General features: G+C 37.4%; 1 protein-coding gene across 2 annotated transcripts in view; it reads right to left on the bottom strand.

Moving 5' to 3' along the window:
• The window catches only part of LOC122806652 (immunoglobulin superfamily DCC subclass member 4-like), a 2,205,210-nt gene that overhangs the window by 467,194 nt on the left and 1,723,781 nt on the right, over positions 1 to 14,235 (bottom strand). For both annotated transcript variants that reach the window (XM_044077249.1, XM_044077250.1), the window contains exon 7: positions 508 to 918. In XM_044077249.1, the coding sequence (XP_043933184.1) occupies positions 508 to 918 (411 nt within the window). The remainder of the gene's footprint in view (positions 1 to 507; positions 919 to 14,235) is intronic.

Below are 14,235 nucleotides of genomic sequence, written 5' to 3'. Positions count from 1 at the left end.
TATGTTCTTAATAAGTAATCCACCCAGGGGTATGGCTGAGCTTGGAAATATTGTAAATACTATACTATATAGTTCTCAAAGTTGATTGACAATGTTTAAATGAAGCACCTCTATCTGGTATTTTCAAAAGCTTTGTTTATATTTTTAAATGATCCCAGGTTGAGACTGAATTGGTCATTTGTGATCAGTGTTATATTCTAGTTAACAAATTCAATAAAATAAAAACAAACACTCATTCATTCTGAAACCAGTTCTCTCAAGTTTTGTTTTAATTCATTTTATAATAAAATATTATACCTTCTATGCTATCCAAATCATTAAAGACCCAACGTCTACTTTTCATGGCTTTACTTTACTACTCGTTTTACTTCAATAGCCTCTTATGCCCTCTGCTTTTCATTTGTCTTTATCCATTGCTAACAATAAGGCATTATGCTTTTGTTGCGAGGCATAAATGGATTGACATAGGTAACAACACAGCAAATTAGCTGAAGTGAAAGTACATACCCGAGGCCTTCTGGTAATGTAGAGAAAATCCAATGATCTGTTCACTGTTGTATTCTGGACGCTCCCAAGACACCTTGACTGCAGTGCTGGATAAAGGTGAAGCAGACAGACCTTTTGGAGCACTAGGCAATCCTTCTCGGATGATAACAGAAAGCTTTGCTGTAGCACATGCTGTTCCTTGGATATTCTCTGCAAAACACTGATAGTAACCTGCATCTTCCAGCCCAATCTGATTGATAACCAGACTGCCACTGCTCTGAATTTTTACACGGCCATTAGACAGGACAGGTTCTCCATTCTTTAGCCAATGGAATACAGGGGTGGGCTCTCCTTCAGCCTTACAAACAAATCGAGCAGTGCTGGCACGAGTTCGAGAAATTGTTTCAGGAAACTGAGTTATAACGGGAGGGGCTTGAAAGGAAGAAGAAACATTTACCATCTCATAGCAAGGGTTGCAGTGCTTATACTCCTAAATGCAAAAGAATGGATTTTAAACAACTCCCAAAGAGATAACATGGTAAAGTATAAAGTAACATTTCATATATAGTCTAAAAATATAAAACTTGCTACTTCACTTACAAAGATTACAACTTTCTTCCATTTTACCAGCTGTTTGCCCTGATACTTCACTCCTTTATCCTTCCTTTTTTGCCATCATCTTCTTTGGCATGTTTAAAACAACACAGTTGTTCTGTGCTCTTCACAGGTTTCCTTCAGTGGAAGCTTCACTCATTACAGAAAATGACAGAGGATAAGCAAAACATACCAAATAATGAAACTCTACGTACCCTTTTCACCAACAATTGTGCTCTTAATACTAGTACCAGAAGATATATTTGTTATAGGGTGATCATTCACATGTCTATGGTATGCACTTGTATAAAAGGTGGGTGGTATGGGGAGTCAGACTGACCCCAGTACATCCCCAAAAAAAGTCAGAATCTCATCAGAAGTTTTTATTATTGTGAACTGCTTCAGTTACATCTACGGAATGAATGCAGCTCTTATATTGGAGTACTGTGCCATATATGACATAACATGGGCATTTCTAGCAGGAAGGCTGGGGTTCTTGTCTTAAAACATATTGCCCTTAATACATCTTGTCTGCAGTTTGACTCATGTTTTATTATCTTTTTAAGCAAACACTTCCAAACTGGAAACAGGTCAAAGAATTTACACCACACAGATTAAGTGAGGTAGCTTAGTAGACAGCACAAAAAATGTACAGGTTGATCTACTGACCAGGTAGTAGATGTAATATACAAGTATGTCTCTCTATATTTGGAATCTTTACCACTGTTCAGATTGCCAGTATGTGAATCATGTGGTCTGGTTTCCTGTACACTGCTATTCACCCTGAAAGTAAGGTTAGGGAGCTGGCAGCACTATAACTCCTGCCTCTCCTCTTATATTTTCAACTATATGGTGTCAGAACAAAACTTGCATGCTAATCAAGAGAGTTTGTTTCATGCTTCATCTGAGAGCAGTGCAGTTCCCTCATCCAGAAAAATTCTCTCTGCCTGACAATTTGTTTACAAATAGGAAGCCTTGGATCCAGAAATGTGATTTATTCATAACAGTGAGCACAATATTTAAGAAGTAAAAATGAGAAATACAACCAGTGGTGGTGCTGCGGTAGCATTGTCGCCTCACAGTAAGACGCTGTCTGATTCTCAGCTAGAGCGTCTTCTGCGTGGAGACATGCGTGAATGGGCGTACCTTCGTTGAAGGTTGTGCGTCAGACCTGGCAAGCTGGTACGTAAAAATTAACTGCCAATCATTAGCAGACTGGAGTTCCGCTGTGGCGAACCCTAACCGGGAAAAGCCAAAAGACACAAACAAACAACCAGTAGTACACAGCAGAGGTAAATCCATGTCATAATTTAATGTATAGAATAGCACACAGATGAGCGCTTTCACATACAGCTTCTTTAGATCAAAAAACAGAATAAAGCACTAGCTACTTATAGTACAAACTCAATAGTGCATCCACTAGTTCTAAGTAACTAGCAACCTGAAAATGCCTTTTTGACTGATTGGATGCACTATTGAGTTTGTACTATAAGTAGCTACTGCTTTATTCTGTGTTTTGATCTGAAGAAGCTGTATGCGAAAGCGCTCATCTGTGTGTTATTCTATACATTAAACTACGACTTGGATCTACCTCTGCTGTGTACCATTGGTTGTATTTCTCATTTTTACTTTTTGACTTTGTTTGCTTTTACACACCAGTGGTTCTTTTTTCCCCCCAACATTGTTTGTTTTTGGATTTATATTAACAATATTTAAGAAACTTGTAGAGATACAGTGTGCTACATTTCTGTATGTTTAATCTTACATAGTGGTAGCGGAAATGACCTTCAGCTGAGCAGTCCAACCTCCTATAAAAATGGTACTCATTTGAAAAAGCTAACAAAAGAAGCAGTCTACCAGTAGCAAGACAGTTAAGGGGCAGTTATACTGCTATATGGCTGACAACTCATTATTCTGTTACAGCCCTCACATGTCTCAGTTCATATCAACTCTGAATGGGAAGAGACAGTTACTTGAATGCCGATCAGAATATAAATTCACAGACATATTTTGCAATGTGGACTCAGCCAAGCAACACAAATACAGCAACAGATTCTCCCACAATTTCCAGAAAGAAACTGGCTTAAGAAATGTTTTTTTAATTCACTTTTATTTACATTTTTATTAATGTAAAATAACACATATACTTACATCCCAATCATGCAAAGCATATGACTTATGTAACACATGATTATGCAACACTTATTTATTGTATTTTATTTGTATTTGTTTTCTGGGATAGAGCACTCATCTCCATGGACCTCTTTCAGACTCAGCCTGGGAGCTGTGTCTGGTTAAGTGATTTGTTCAGAGTGACAGAGTTTGGTAGTGAAAGTTGAGGGAATCAAACCTTGTCCCACTGGACCACAGGAAACAGCTCATTAACAGTTCTTTAATTCTCTGCCAAACTAAACTATGACATCCAAGAACATGGACCATGTACCATAAACTTTGATTCTCCCCAAGTAATGCTGACATCCTGCAAAAGGCCTCACTGAGACCAACGACTGCTCTCAGAACCATGGCCTTAAGCTCAATGCCAAAAAAATGTGTCATCTCCTTTGGGAAAAACCCATGAATTACCACATCAATGGTAGTCCACTGAACACAGAAGGTGTTATAAGAGATCTGGGAACACAGGTTGACAGCAACCTCTCCTTTGACCACCACACTGCTGTTGTGGTCTGTGGTGAGAAAGTCCTTCTATGTGGCACAACTCATTACTAAGGGTTTTGCATCCAGGAAGAAAGAGGTCATTGTCTACCCATACTCTTTACTCATTAGGCTAATCATTGAGTACAGTGCCCATTTGGCATGTACCTCACTAGACATCTCCAACAACTGGAGAGGTTGCAAAAGCACCTCACAAAGATGATCCTAGGCCTTAAACAGTTGTCCTCTATGAACAGACTCAAAAACCTCCAACAATTCTCTGTCTCATATTGCCTACTTAGAGGCAATCTCTGCTTGACTTACAAAGCCATGAGTGACCCAGCTATGTTAGAAATGCTACATCTAAAGAAATCCCAATCCCTCCGCACCACACACTCCAGAGACCTCAACCTCATTACCACAATCAACAGAATGTGCTGGAGGGACAGGTTGATAACCCAGAGAATGCCCATGCTATGGAACAGACTTCCCATACATGTCAAACAGAGCACCTCACTGGCCCTCTTCAAGAGAAATCTTGATGAGTGGATGGGAAATAGAAAATTCAGTCCGGGAATCACTCCAGTGGCTCTACTTGAAGGAGGCACTGGGAAATAATGTCGGGTGGCATGATGCCAGGGTAATCCTATCGGCTAGGCTTGTAAAGGCTCCAGGGCCATTAGCCTAGTACACACCTATGAGCCCATAATGCTTACTTCACAAAAGTTACCACACAACTTGACTTCTTTATCTTAAAAAGCTTAATTAATAAATGACATATTATCCTGCCTAAGTCAACAAGCACAGATGTAGCACTAACTCAAATATCATAATTTTAAAAAATAGGGGAAAGACAAAAAGGCAAATCAATCTTATCAACTGAAATATCGTTCCATGAATTATGTAACAGTTCAATGACAGTACTATATAAATTCAATAATTTGCTATAAGAGAGAACTTACCAAACCCTTACATAAAGAATAAACAAGCAACGGACCTTTCCAAACATGATTTATATTTTAATTCCTTAAATACATCCAGAAAACTACCATTTTAGCTCAACAAATTAAACTTAGTGCCTTGGCTACAATGAAATTTACACAAGATTTTAAATCAGTTCTGACCACAATTCAAAAACAAGCATTAATTAAAATATGTAGCTCAACCATATACAGATATAATCTCCCCTCCTCTACTACTGTCAGAGAAAATTACTATGCTAGGTAACCTCACTGGCTTTCCAAACATTCCAAAACGTCTTGCAGGTACCAAGAAAGGATAAGACCTTTATATGCATTTTTTTGCAGGTTCCTTTTACACATAACCATACTAAAAGGTATAATCTCATCAGATAGTGCATTGCCTGATTTATAGCCATTTCCTATTCCCTTGGACACATGAATTCTTAGTAGTGATTCGTGATTATCCTATCTACATAAAACTGTGATCCTTTATATTAGGACACACCATCACACTTTGCACAGGTGTGGATGGAACCAACTTCTTTGACATCCCAATGGGATAGTCAGTTAAGTATTTTGCTAATTTAATAATTGTTATTCTCATTCTGTACTTTTTTCCAACATTAGAAAGCCTAATGTTAAAGTATAAAAAAGTGAAACTCTATTGTCAGGCATTAAAAACTTAATATTAGTGAAAGGGTAGTTACACACATCCAGCAAGGTGGCTGCCACCCTCCTGCATTCCCTGCTATACATAGTTTTAAGTGCTATGTGGTCTGCCTGATGGAATTTTCTGCCATTTTTTTACATCCCAGTTTCTTGAAAAATAACTGAAAAATAGGTCTGACAGCATAAAGCTGGCCGACATCACACCAGAGACACAGCATTGTACTGCGCATCCTGGTGTGTTCTGCTATAAAACATCGCCCGTATCATTACAAGTTATTTCTACTCAATTCTATAATTGAATTTTAGGTTAGCTGTCATCCCATTGCACAAATTCAAAATCTAAAACCTTTTGTAAAGTAGCATATCAAAACCTTGTCAGTAAAACAGGAGACAGCTCTTTCACAAATACAAATATAAAAGCAACTAATGCAGTAAGGGACTTACCAAGTAGGAAATAACTCACTAACTTATTTACTAAGGGTGTAGCCATTTAGAGAATGATGTCTCCACTTAGATCCAACTTTATGACCACTCCCCAACTTACATATATGCTAAACCACTGTCAGTATGAGATCCCCCAGCATCATATTTAAAAGTCAATCATTGTTCCTTATTAATTCACCATGAAAATAATCTGCAGAAAAAACAAACAAAACTTTTATTTCAAAACATTTCAATTCAGATGACCAGTCATCTCACTTTATAATAGTCTTACAAGATCTTAAAGTCCACTTCCAAACAAGAAGAGCCTTTTCAGTCTCCATCAGAACTGTTCACCTTCAGGTTGGGAGGGTTGTAGGCCCTTCTATTCCAAGACAGGTTGCTCCCCAGAATGCTGCAGCCCACTGGCAGGCCATCACCTACTGTGACTGGGATCCCTTTTCCAATACAGTCACCCTGGTTTCATTTCATAATTATTTGAAATCACCATATCTCAGTTTATCCAAGGAAGTCAGCCTAGGTAAAGACAGCATTATCTGACCACAACAATGTCCTTCTCATACACACTATTGGACCCTGCATCTCAGATTGCCAATAGACACTGGGATTCAGAAACAACTTTCACTATATTGTTGCTGACTGTGCATAAAAACTAACACTGCAAAGTGTGGAATTCACAGACACAAAGACTGGAAAGAGCATGACTTGCATACTATGCAAATGGTGGTTTAGTGAGATTGAAATGAGCAACAGTACTGAAATGAGGGCAATTGCATACGCAAATAAGGCTAGATGATGTGGTGGAGCAATTCAGAAATATATACAATGCACTTGGAGAGATACTATCACCGGCATAGTTGCCAACCTTAGAATCTTGGAGTCATCAGAATCAGACAGGGAAAAGATACAGGATAACCACCACACTAATAAATATTTATATTCGAGAGTCTGTTATTGCTACTGGTAGTCAAAGTGTTGAGCATCACCCTCAGTGGCACCAAGTTGTCTATCCATGTTTAAGCATGCCTTCCATGTCACCAAAATGATGGAGCACCACAGCATTGGTAGAGGTACCATGCAGGAGATGGTCGAGCTATGCCACCCTCATATGGTGGCCTGAGAAATGCATGAACTATCTATCACTGTGGACATCAAGGTATGTGTAACTTTGAGAATACTATCTACAGGTGCCCTTCAGCAACCAATGGAAAACATGGTGAGTGTACTCCAGGTATATGCCTCAAGAGCACTTCACCAATTCCTCGGTGCCATGACACACATCATGGCAGGGAACATATATGTTTTTTATGTATGTTGGATTATTTTAAACAGTCTTCTTGAACTGTCATTTAATAACGGCAAGGTTGGAGTTTCGGCATCTCAAGACAGCATAGCGGTTGGCGTAAGCTTTATTTTTTTATGTATGGCAGAGAGGAGAGTAGCAAAACCATACAGCATTATACTGACACAGGCTGTTTATGTGAAATACTTTGGAACACAGACTGCATCCACATTGCAGTTTCTGCCTGATTTTTGTCTACTTCTGGTTTGATTTCCATTCCTGCTTGATGCTGATATGCTTCTGCTAAATTAAGCAGATAAGTCATCTTAGACTTATTCTCCTCATGTTTCAAAACTTTCAATACTTTTGGGTCTTGTGAGTTCAGTAGGTATGTGTGCAGTCCCACAATTGCAAATCTATACATGTAATCAATTTCAAGGAGGCCCATACCGCCTTCAGAATGGGGAATATATAATCTTGGTATGCACTGATTTTTATAAATCATTTGGTGAGCATGAAGCATCTTTCCTGTTTTCCTAGCTAATCTATCCAGCACCTTTTGGGGCCAGTCAGCCACTCCAAAACTGTAAATTAGGACAGGAAGAGCAAATTGATTTAATTGCAAAGTCATTTGCCACTGTTTTATGGTCACTGCGATGCAGTTGATCAGTGTAGGGTGTATCTTATACATTTTTAAGCATTGTTTTATCCATGAATGTGGAATACTATCAAACGTTTTTCTGTAGTCAATCCATGCCATACTTCCCCTTTTTACAGTTCTCCATTATGACTTTATTTAGCAAAACATGATCCTTTGTTCCATATGACTTTCTTTTATTAAACTTCACAAACAGCAAACGTGGCCAGAGCGACTCCAACGCACTTTGCACTTAAAAATCACCACTATACAGTAAAGGAGCAATACAAACGTAATTAAGGGCTTTTGTTTTTATTTTAAAAAACTTTTCAGAAAACCATTAGAAAAAGATTCACTTTACATGGCATTGGTAAGAGATGTAAGAAACAAATGCTTTGGAAAACATTTAATGGAAACCCCAGGACATAGTTTTAAATTTGTTATAATTGAAAAGGTTGAGATGAGGGAGCGGGAGAGTCCTTGGCCACTCTTCTTGGAAAAGCATGAACTGCAATGGCAGTTGTTGTTAAACACTAGTGTGTGGCCTGAGTTAAATGAATATTTGTCTGTTAGGGGTATTTTTAAATTAAAGGCTTTGCTTAGATAGGAAAAGTTTTTAATTTATTGTGATAGAAGTTTTAATTATGTGTAATTGTATTACTAGAAATGGTGTACGCTTACTTTAAGTAGGATATTCTGTGAGGGGGTTTGGCTGTCACATGACAGGGATTGAAATGGTTTTGAACTTGTTCTAATATTTTTCTAATGGTTTTCTGAAGAATTTAAAAAAATAAAAAACGAAAGCCCTTAATTACATTTCTATCGCTCCTTTACTGTATAGTGGCTGTTTTTACGTACGTGGTGCGTCAGAGTCACTGTGGCTAGGTCTGCTGTTTGTGAAGTTTCATGGAGTTAGTTTTTTGTGACTTTTTTTATTACCTTTTTGTTCTATTGCCATGATTAAATTTTTTTCTAAATTACTACAAACTCTGTTGGCATCAATTCCAGTATATAGTTTATATGTAATCGGAAAGCAAGTTATTGGTCTATAATTTTTAGGATAATTTTCAGATTCACTCAAGTAGGAGCAATGTTTCTCCTGTTGTTGGGTTGGTGTCTGTTTGGGGTGTGTATATAAATAGTTCTTACTTACAGCTAAATATTCATACAAAGGTGTTAATACTTCTAGCCAGAAGTTAGGTACTGCATCTGGGCCTGGGGTTTTCCAGTTGGAGGATGTTCTTAACTTTCTCTCAATCTCTCGGGCCATTATCTCATCCCATTTTATATCCTGCACCTTTGAACTTTTTATTCTTTTACTTCTTCTATCCATTCAGCATCTTTGTTATGTTCCACAGGATCTTCACAGATATTTCTCCAAAATGTATCAATTTCTTTTTTGGGTGGTCTTTCAATTCCTTTTGCCTTGTTTCCCAATTCTCTACAGAACTTTTTGTGGTCATCAATAAATTGCTTATTTTGTACTTTTAGTTTTTCTACCTGTGCTGAGATTTTTAGTTTATTATTTGCAATAGTGCAAGATAGATCCTGATCCATTATAATACTGACCATTGCTTTTATCAGGTCTTTCTGAGTAGTTTTGTTGCTCTGTTCCCTCTTCTATATTCTTCTAACACAAACACGTGTTGTCTTAATTGCTTTACAGTTTTCTCTATTCGATACTTCCATGATGGTATTTGATTTTTCCCCTTCATTTCCCTTAACATGTGTTCTAGTGGTAGAATTTTATCTATTATTAATTTAGCTGCACGGTAATATATCCTAGTTACTTCTGTTATATTGCATGGATCTCTATGTAAAGTCCTAATTACTGTATTCATTTGTTTTATCAAACTTCTGACTTTTTGGGGTTTTATTGACCTTCTTCAATCTATTCCTTTCATTGATCTTAATCAGCTGTCTCTATTAAATCAAGGAGTTCTTCTCTTAGCTCATTTTCTTCTAAACTAAGGGCGCATTCTTTGTTCTCCATTTCCTGCAGGCATTTTACAGAGAGTTCTATAGCATCTTCCTGTGGTTAATTCTCTTCAATTTCATCCTATGTCATCTGTTGCTCTGTCATATGACAACTCACTGGTCTACCACTCCTCAACATTGATTGCGTCAGAATTACCACAGTTTCCTGTTCCTTCCCTTGCTCTCCAGCTTCGAATGATTGTTTACACTGGTTTCCCGTGGAAGGCTCCAAAATATCTTCATATGGCAAGTGCATAGTTGCTTCACATTCCACTGGTTTCTCCTTAATTCAGATGTATATTGCTCTTTCCTGCTGTGGTGCTAAGTTAGATTTTCTACACTGTATCCTTCACTTCACAGGTACTCCATAACCTCAGTTTCTATTTCTTTAAATTCTCCATTACTAAACTTCCTGTCTACTTTTCCTCTTTGTCTTCTAATTTTTTGTATTGTAAACTTTTCCCTGTACAGATTCCTTTCCATGTATTTCTCTTCAAATATCTTTGGTGCTGCTCTTTTTGTATGGATTAATTTTGTTTTCTCCTTCGCATAAATATTACACCATATTAAATCTCTTTTTCTTTCCCACGTCCATATTTCTTCTTCATGTCTCTCCTGATCTTCCTGTTTCTTCTTACTTTGGAGACTCATTCCATCATGCTGTGGTGTAACCTGTGTTAGACCTTCTACACCAAATCCTTCACTTCGCAGGCTTTCCATAACTTCAGCTTCTATTTTTTTAACTTCTACTTTACTAATCTTCTTTTCTATATTTTCTCTTTGTGTTATTTTTTTATTGTGAAAATTTTCATATCTGGACGCCTTTGTCTGTATTTTCCTTTGACTATCCTTGAGGCTGCCTTTATTTGCACTGATTAATTTGGCTTTTGACTTTGCATAGATATTGCACCACACCAAATCTCTCTTTCTTTCTCATGTCCATATTTCTTTTTTATACCTTTCAAAAATCTCTATGTTTCGTTGTTTATATTTTTGCACTTCCTCAGATGCTTCTTTTTCCAAAGGTCTATATAATGTTTTTCACAAATTTGTTGCATTAATTAACACAAATTTTTGAGGCCTCTGACAGTTTTTCTTGTGGCGGTATTTTTCTTTCTTCTAATTTCTCTCTTAATCTTTTTGTATATCATGTGTCTGGAAAATCTGGGCTTAATAAGCTGGTCTTCTGTTGGAGTGCCTGTTTGTCAGATGAGGACTTGACAACAACTCACAGCTTATAATTACCTGTTAGCTTTATTAACCAGATATGCTAATTTTAATAAATGGAGATCTGATAAGTAGATACCAAATAGCAGAGGTCTCAGAACAGATCCCTGAAGAAATCCATGGGTCAAAGTTTTTCTTGTGGAAGTATTTTTCTTTCCTCTAATTTCTCTCTTAATCTTTTTATATATCTTGTGTCTGGAAATCCTGGGCTTAATGAGCTGGGCTTCTGTGGGAGTGCCTGTATGTCAGAGGAGGACTTGACAATGACTTTCAGCTTATAATTATCTGTTAGCATTTTTAACCAGTGATCTTAATTTTAATAAATGAAGATCTGATGAGTAGATACCAGATAGCACAGGTCCCAGCACAAATCCCTGAAGAAATCCATGGGTCAAAGTTCATGTTCTCAGATCCTATCCTTTACTTGTACTGTGCAAGTCCTGTCCTTAAGCCAGTTGGCAGTCCACCTAACCACATGAGTCAATTTGGAGCTGTTTTAGCTTGTTTATTATATTAATATGTGGTATGGTATAAAATGACTTGGCAAGGTCAATCAGCAGGTTGCCCACAGGCTATGGACTGAATAGACCTCTCAAAGATGATCACAAGATTCATTAGGCTAGATGTACCCTAGACAAAGCCAAATTGCTGGGAGTTAAGTCTGATAACATTTTTGATATCAGACTTTATTAGGTGAGGTATGACACGTTCAATGACTTTGCATACAAGATTCATTGAAATGAGAGATCTGTAATTCCAAGGGGGAGCGACATGGAGTTTCATCAAAGTAATTATGTAACACACCCAAGGGACTAAGACAGTGTTCATGTTCAGGTTAAAGATGTTGAGGACTGGGCCCATCAGGGCTTCATTAGTGCTACTAAGTAAGCAGCAGTACATGTTGTCAGTCCTGGTGGATGAAGTAAACTTTTTTATACAGATTATCTTCAGTACACGCTCGCTCATGATGGTTTTTGGCTTGATTTCATCAGGGATAAGTGGATGTGGAATAGATGTCTCTGGGATAAAGTTGGCAATAATTTATTGCCAGCATGTTAGCAATATCTACTGGACTGGAGTAGGTAGTACCATTATTAAAAAGCTCTGAGCAATGTTTAGTATTATTTATTTCTTAGATTCCTGACAAACATTTTGAAAGATTTGCAATTGTCTTTGATTTCTGTACATAGTCTGAATTCATGGGATATCTTCATTTTTCTGATGACTATTTTTAGTGTCTTATTTAGCCGTTTGAAGTTGTCCTTAATTTGGAGGAGGGGGTTCTTTTGCTCTGCTATATAGGTTAGAGAGTTCTTCCTTTTATTAATTAAACAGTTTATTAATGCATGTAAATGACCATACTGGTTTGCTTTTAAACTTCCCCATTCACTTTGATCTAGTTGGGACTGGAAATTAATACGTTTGTCCAGGTGTGACACTGTTATACTCAAATTTGGAGACTTCATCACATTTTCAGAAGATCTGTATATTTAAACTACTTGAATTTTGTTATACTTGTTTCTGGCAGTTCGGAGATTTTGATGGAAAAGCTTACTAGTTTATGGTTTGACTTAACCAGTGATGGCGATACCTTGAGGATGGTATACACAGATGCAAAGTTTGTTAGGACCAGGTCAAATATGTTCTGTTTTCTTTTAGGATCATTACCTATCAGGTCCTGGATTTTGTGTTTCTAAAATCTAATGCCTATCCTACACTGGTGGTAAGGGACCCCAGATTATCACTGTGTAGTTAAAATTAGCTAGGATAACAGTATCTACTTATGGAAAGTACATCAAGAGTTGTACATCATGTGTCAACACCATGAACATGCATGACCACAAGAAGGCAACAATATTTGTCTTAACTGTGAAATACCATGGCTTCCAAGAGCACTGACGCTGGCAGGACACTCAGGAGGTACCCTTTTCCTGCTTCATAGCACCCTCCATAAGTGTCTGATTGGGGACTGGGTGGCATCTGAGACCAGTACATACTTTGCTCTGCTTAGCAGTGTTGACACAACTACACTGACCTCTGGATAAGCCTTTCTGACATAGTGCACTGGTGGGAAGAAGCAGTCATATCAAGGGCCCCTGAGATGAGATGTATTAAAAATATACAGGTCTTATCCATGCCCCTCTTACTGGACATAGAGCTACTTGTTATCTTAGAGGACATTTATGTAATGCCTTCTGTATTTGTTTCTATAGCTTTTAGGCCAAAGTCATAGACAACTATATCCTGCTTCAGAGAAGAATGGTTCAGCTCTCCAGGTAAATGGGAGCAAACGACTTATTGTCCACTTAAGTATTAACTCTGTAGTACTACTCCCAGCTAGCTGTGAGCACTGCCAAGATTTGTAACCTGTACAACTGTTTTACTAATTTGTTACAATGATGCAGCCTTTCCATCACTGTTATAGTTTTCTTAAGTATTAAGTGCTCTGCTAACAAGCTCCTAGTTTTATCCAGCAAAGCTAATAACAAAGCTGGTGATTCTCTTTTCGCTAACACTGTAGGTAAAGTCTGGAATCAACTTCCTGCTGCATTATCTACCATTAATTCTACTTTTCTTTTCAAGAAACATCTTAAAAAACATCTGAAAGCACACTGGCTTTGTCCATGTACTAACCCCCATTGATATCTTTTCTCTTCCATTCTTTAATCTTAACTCTATTCCTACACCTGTATCCACTGCCTTCAACTCTACTCTTACTCTCCTATAATGAGAATAAGATACATTTATTATTCCCTTTATCTAATAATTGCTCATAACTTTCTAGTGTGATTTTGTAAAAAAAAAAAAAAAATTAATTTTGCTTATTTTACATTTTCTGTATAGAAATGCTTAGTTCAATTTATTTAGTATTGCCTAGTTCTAATTTCTGTAGAATTGCTTAGTTTAACTTTGTCAATTTCCTGTTTGGAGCTTTTCTCCCCGGGCCTCTACTGAAAATGGACATATATCCAGCTAGACTAGCCCGGTCAACAAATGTAAAATAAAATAAAATAAAAATAAAATAAAATACATTTAGTTATATTATTCAAGCTTAGGAGTGATTGATGCCAGGTCTCATTTCGCATGCTGTGCACACCCTCATGCAGAACACACATGTTCATAACTTTCCCTCAGCAGCTATATGTAGGAGACAAGACCCTCTATCTTCCTGTGGTAAATGTTATTTGGACAATGAGATGCAGGCAGGTTGTTATATCCCAAGGTTGAAAACACTTACCATCTCATTGTATTTTATGGATGTGTGGATGTGAGGATGTTTGGCTGGCTGCTGTGGGAGGTCCTAATGT

This window comes from Protopterus annectens, chromosome 7.part0 (assembly GCF_019279795.1).
Source record: "Protopterus annectens isolate FY-2018-M chromosome 7.part0, PAN1.0, whole genome shotgun sequence".
Lineage (NCBI taxonomy): Eukaryota > Metazoa > Chordata > Ceratodontiformes > Protopteridae > Protopterus > Protopterus annectens.
This window is presented reverse-complemented; position numbering and strand designations above follow the sequence as displayed.